General features: G+C 36.4%; 2 protein-coding genes across 2 annotated transcripts; one reads left to right on the forward strand and one right to left on the reverse strand.

Annotated features, from left to right (window-relative positions):
- Nucleotides 1-228: 228 nt before the first annotated feature.
- LOC131007171 (pectinesterase 4-like) lies at nt 229-2,874 on the forward strand. Its single transcript, XM_057934339.1, has 4 exons — nt 229-246; nt 397-471; nt 1,386-2,055; nt 2,133-2,874. The coding sequence occupies exons 3-4, from the start codon at nt 1,764-1,766 to the stop codon at nt 2,825-2,827; spliced, it is 987 nt and encodes a 328-aa protein (XP_057790322.1). The 5' UTR covers nt 229-246; nt 397-471; nt 1,386-1,763; the 3' UTR covers nt 2,828-2,874.
- Nucleotides 2,875-3,197: 323 nt separating this feature from the next.
- On the reverse strand, nt 3,198-4,595 carry LOC131006439 (uncharacterized). Its single transcript, XM_057933607.1, has 4 exons — nt 4,562-4,595; nt 3,820-4,428; nt 3,713-3,736; nt 3,198-3,372 (listed from the first exon to the last, which is right to left on the reverse strand). Exons 1-3 carry the CDS (start codon nt 4,593-4,595, stop codon nt 3,714-3,716), a joined length of 666 nt encoding a protein of 221 aa, XP_057789590.1. The 3' UTR covers nt 3,198-3,372; nt 3,713.
- Between the last annotated feature and the right edge of the window lie 1,204 nt (nt 4,596-5,799).

Consider the following 5,799-nt stretch of genomic DNA (forward strand, 5'->3'; position numbering starts at 1 on the left):
AAAAAAATAATAAACGGGGTCATTTTTATAATTAACCCAAAATAAAGTCCTCATAAGAAAAACTCAAAACTAAACTTTTAAAAAATGGGGTCATTTTTGAAATTATCTTAAAACTTAGTCCTCATGAACAAAAACTAAAACTCATTCTTTTCTACTAATCCCATTCTAATTTCTCAACATTTCTGTCTCGATCCTCTGTGAAAATCCAATCATCTCTCAATCACAATTATTCGAATTACTACTATCGTATTTCGATCCTCTTCGATTTCTAACATTTTTTCGATTGATTTGCTTAATTCAAAATTTCCTATGGAGAGATCTTAATTTGATATTTTTCTGCATCAGTTTTTCAATTCTACGATTGAACAATTGATTGCATATTTGAATGTTCTACAGTGAAGATGAGAATAGATCTGTTTATGCAATTAATCTGAGTCAAGGAAGAGTATCAATTTGCAGCTTCTTCTTCAGGTAATCTCTATCTCTCTCTCGCTCTTTATTCTTCTATTTTCTTTCTTCCTTTCATTCCTCATTTTGCAGCCCTAATATCAAAGCAAACACTCCAATCCAATCAATTCAATTTATTTATAACTTCAATTCAACTGCGATTATCGTTTAGAAAGGTTTCCTAAGTAATGGAAGTTGATTCGTGATCTGGTAAATTTGTTTATTAGCTAACTCTGCTAAATTTACCTATTTTATAGTATTCTCCAAAGGCCTGTGATGATCAACATATTTGCCTACATTGTCTGATTGCTCTAATAGTTGAAGAGTCTTTTCCTACAAGTATGAGGCCTTAGAGGATGTAGATAATTATCAAAAGCATTGTTCGACCTTTCAGTCAATTTGTTAAGTGTTCTCTAGCTTATGATAGGAAAACTCTGATAATCCTGATGTCTGAATTTTTTTGAACTTGAATAATTTACCATCTGGACTCATTATTGTGCAATAGTAAATTTTTATTTGGGGAGAGCTACAATAATTTTAGCATTTCGGTAATTGCTAAGTCTACCCAACCAATTCCTAATTGTATCTCTGACAGAATCAGGAGAAAGCAAAAGCAAACAATATAGAAATAAGATTTATAGAAATAAGATTTAGATTAGAAGAATGTGCAAACACTTCACTCATATTATAATAAAAATAGAATAGACTATGATCTTGATTCATTCTCATTTGCAGACTATGATCAGTATTCTTGATATGTTGCAATGTACTAGTTCAATTGCAAAAATTGTAGCTTCTGATAGTTTAGTTGTTGACTTGTTGTTAGTTAATGGTAACTGTTGCAGTACATTACAGGTAAATGAGTCTTGAATTTATTTCAATTTATTATTTTTTTATTTTTCTAAGTTATCTTCTCTTGTTTATTTTCTGCATCATAGGATGGTGCCACAAAGAAAATCCTGTTCCAGTTTCAATGTATAACATAGAAATTGGAGAAAGCATTGGATAACTTGCCTTATGATGATTTTAACATATCAGAAGAAGTGCTAGAGCAGATAAGTATTTGCCATTGAGCATCTTTATAGTGTTATTTGAACTTGATTCATGTCTAAACATGATCCTGTCACCAGGTTGAATTAGTCCGGTCACAGTTGAGAGAGCCGCTGAAAGATACGGCCGCCCTCTAAGCTCAAGCTTATCTCAGCCATCGGATAAGGAGATACATGTAGAAAAAACCATTAACTTTGACCACCGGATCGGATTTGTATATGAAACTGAGATGTATTGGATTTATATAGGTCTTGTCAGATTACTATATGTTGTTAATAAAGATTTGTTATTGTGCAAAGCTGAATATATATATTGATAAATTGAGGTATTTCTTACAAAATTTCAAGACCATCAGCGAAGCTCTCAATGCTTACCCGCCCAAATTCAAGGGCAGATTCGTCATCCACGTCAAGGCCGGCGTCTACAACGAGCAGGTCATCGTGGACAAGAAGAAGCCTAATGTCTTCATCTACGGAGACGGCATTGCCAAGACCATTGTGACGGGCAGCAAGAACTACGGCATTATGAACATCGGAACAATGCACACCGCTACATTCGGTAATGAAAACATATATATATATATATATAGTGTTGTGGATTGATGATTAATTGGAAAATATGATTGCTGATGGCAGCAAACGAGGCCTCCGGATTCATTGCGCGGGGAATGAGCTTCCGCAACGAGGCCGGGCCGCAGGGGCACCAAGCGGTGGCGTTCCGGTCGCAGGGGGACAAGACGGCGTTGTTCGACTGCAGCTTCGAGGGGTCGCAGGACACTCTGTACTACCAGAACCTGAAGCAGTTCTACCGCAACTGCCGCATCTACGGCACCGTGGACTTCATCTTCGGCAAGGGCGACTGCGTCATCCAGGACAGCCAGATCATCGTCAGGAAGCCCCTCCCCAACCAGTTTAACACTGTCACTGCCGACGGCAGGGAGATCAAGCGCGGCAGCAACGGCCTCGTCCTCCACCACTGCTCCATCGTCCCCGACGACTATCTGTGGCCGGTCAGGTTCCAGATCCCCACCTTCCTCGGCCGCCCCTGGAAGCCCGAGGCGCTCACCGTCGTCATGCAGAGCACTCTCGGGGACTTCATCAGGCCCGAGGGCTGGAAGATTTGGGACGGCTCCACCAACCACCACACCTGCACCATGTATGAGTACGGAAACACCGGCCCCGGAGCCAATACCAATCGCCGCACCAAGGAATTCAAGCGTTTCAAGGTCATTACCGCCGCTGAAGCTGCCAAATTCACCGTCGGCCACTTCCTCGCCGCCGGAGAATGGCTGCCGCAGACCGGCGTCCCTGTGCAGATGGGCTTGTATTGATATTGGGATACTATATCAATGCAATCTTGCTTCTAACTACCTAATTATATCTTGCTTCTAATTCTTACAACACATAAACGCACACCATATTAATTATAATCATACAAAAAATATTAATACAACAGACATCATGATGTATGTTATCAAATAAAATTAAAAGCACCGAATGTGAATGTTTGTCTAACACATTAACAGACCAAGAATTCATCAAAATCTAAGAACTATATACATACTCGACCATCATAATTCAAAAGATTGATTTAAACATTTCACTGTAAAGTCATACACATCCAAACTTTTCAAAAAAAGGAAGAGATCAGTTGAACAAAAATAAAAAATATGCAAGAATTGACAGAAAATGCACCATTCCTACTCTATAGAATCGTTCATCAAAGTTTACCAAAAAAGTTGCATAAAAAAGTGTAATAAAATCAGTATCACCAAGAACTAAAATCAATTAACCCAAGTTCTATATATTAACTTGCAAAATCAAATAACTTCATCTTCTCAGTCTTCTTTTTCGCAGCCTCCGCTTCTACTCCTCACTACAAAAACAAAAATAGATAGAATATCATAACTTATACTACAGCATGCGATTAAGATATATTGTCACATAAACAAACCAACTTTATAATCAACTCATATATAACCATGAGACCCTATAACTCAGTGAGGGCTTTATAATGATCGATCGGTTTTTGTTTCCTTTTTTTCTTCTATTTTTCATATATTGAGAGGATATTACTTTTGTGACCCTCTGAGCTAGCTAGGTTTTAATAGCATGAGATCTCAATATTCATGTCATGAACACATATAATAAAACTTGAACTAAAACCATATATTGAATTAAATATACAAGTAGCAAGGATAGATTCTCCACCGTACCTTAACCTTCCTCTGAATTGTCGCCTAAACATAATTAAAAATAAGAAATATTAGAAGATACATATACTGGAGAAAATCATGTGAAATTAATAAATGAATATATATACCTGTTGGTTTCGTTGAGAGGGCAAGCCTTTTACCCTCTAAACAATGCAATTCTTCAGTGAGTTGCTTCCACTCATTTTCAAGCTTTTGTGCCTTCTCTCTCCCAATCAATACAAATCTCTCCCGGGCAATTTTGGGAGGAAATCCAAACATATTGAACGACGCATATAAATTTGGATAGGAAGACCTAAATTCATCCAATGTTGGATTTCTCTCGCGTTTCCTCTTTTTATTCTTCTTCATCCCCTTACCACTTTCTTGATTCATCTCATCTTCCCACAAGCCACTCTTTTTATTCTTCTTCATCCCCTTACCACTTTCTTGATTCATCTCATCTTCCCACAAGCCGCTCTTTTTATTCTTCTTCATCCCCTTACCACTTTCTTGATTCATCTCATCTTCCCACAACGGCTTGGACAACTCATACACAACCAATTCATGAGGGTCGTCGGGGACGCGACCTCTTTGCCAGTTAGTCTTATACTTTTTGTTCAAACTTCGGACCTTCTCAGATATTTGAACGCGCGTAAAATCTGGCTTGGAAAGTTTGTCCTTGACGATCCGGTGGAAGTCTGCCCACTTATTATTTCTACCACTAGCCCAGAAAACGGCTACTCTTTAACAGCGTTATTGAGTCTTCGTCGCTAAATACCTTAGACGACGACGACGGCGGGTGTTTCGGTTTCAGTGCTAGCGTCATAGCTTGTGCTCCGCTCCCAGAATCGGAACTGCAATCAGAATCACCTTGCTTGCGCATCTCGTTTTCTTTCGCCGACATCGGACAACTCTAACACCCGCCTTTTTGGGGAACTCAACCGCTGCGCCTGCTTGTTTTAGGGTTCTAAAATACTACTCCACTTCGTTTTCGGCTCTATTAATTGTGTGATGATGATTATTTAATAAAGGCAATTAATACAAGGGTAGTGATAATTGGACACTCACTTAAAACCCGGTTTTTTGGCTTGGTAGAGAATGAGCCGATTTTTGAGTCTTGTGTGTTTTTACTAACATATCCTTTGATAAATATACTCAATTTGGTGCTTTGTGTTTTCGGTTTTGATAACATCCGAAAAAGAAGTTGTTTTGTTTCCTTATTTTTGGATTTTTTTTGTTTCCTTATTTTTTGTTTTATTTTTGTTTCCTTATTTTTTTAGTTTTCCAAAATTATATTTATGATTTTTATTTTTCCTTGGAAATTTTATTTTTATTTTTTCAAAAATTATGATTTATTTTTCCACTAATAAGTTAGTAATATTAATACTTGTAAATAATTAAGTAATCTTTTTATTTTTTACTTAAATTTAAAATTCTTAAGTAAGTTTATTAAATTAAAGAGCTTGAATGCACGCTAGATGTTTGTTAAAAAGTCTGATCGAATTTTGTATAACATTTTGAATGATTTTTATCATCCTTAAAATTAGATATTCACCACTCCTATATTTATGATTTATTTGCCATGACTAATCAAAAATCAAATCTTCACAAAACAATGTAAAATCTCGGCCCCTCTCATCTTCAATTCATCCACCAAAACAATGTACGCCAACTATTTGTATAAATGCTTAAACGAATTTTGTATAAAATTTTCGAAGATTTTCAAAATCCTTGAAATTAGATACTAATATATCAAAACAAAATTGGCCTTCCTAGGGTTTTTTTTTTCCAAATTTATTTATTTGCAAAATCAAAACAAAATCCACTAATATATCTATCCATATTAGGGTTTAATTTAGATTTCGTTTAGAGAATAGATAGAGTTATTTCGTTTATTAGTCCATGTGGATACAATACTCGATTTCTATATATGCTACAATTACACCGTGTTAGTTGCGGTATTTTGTTGCTAAGAAACTAGTGATCACTCCATTACATGTGAATGATACTTTGCCACCTTGCCAAGCGGTGGCAGGCGCAATAATTCATGGTTGGAAATTAAATTAAGCTTATATGTCATGCACAATCGAAAAAAAAAAATCACCTCT

The sequence above is a fragment of the Salvia miltiorrhiza genome, chromosome 1, assembly GCF_028751815.1.
Source record: "Salvia miltiorrhiza cultivar Shanhuang (shh) chromosome 1, IMPLAD_Smil_shh, whole genome shotgun sequence".
NCBI lineage: Eukaryota > Viridiplantae > Streptophyta > Magnoliopsida > Lamiales > Lamiaceae > Salvia > Salvia miltiorrhiza.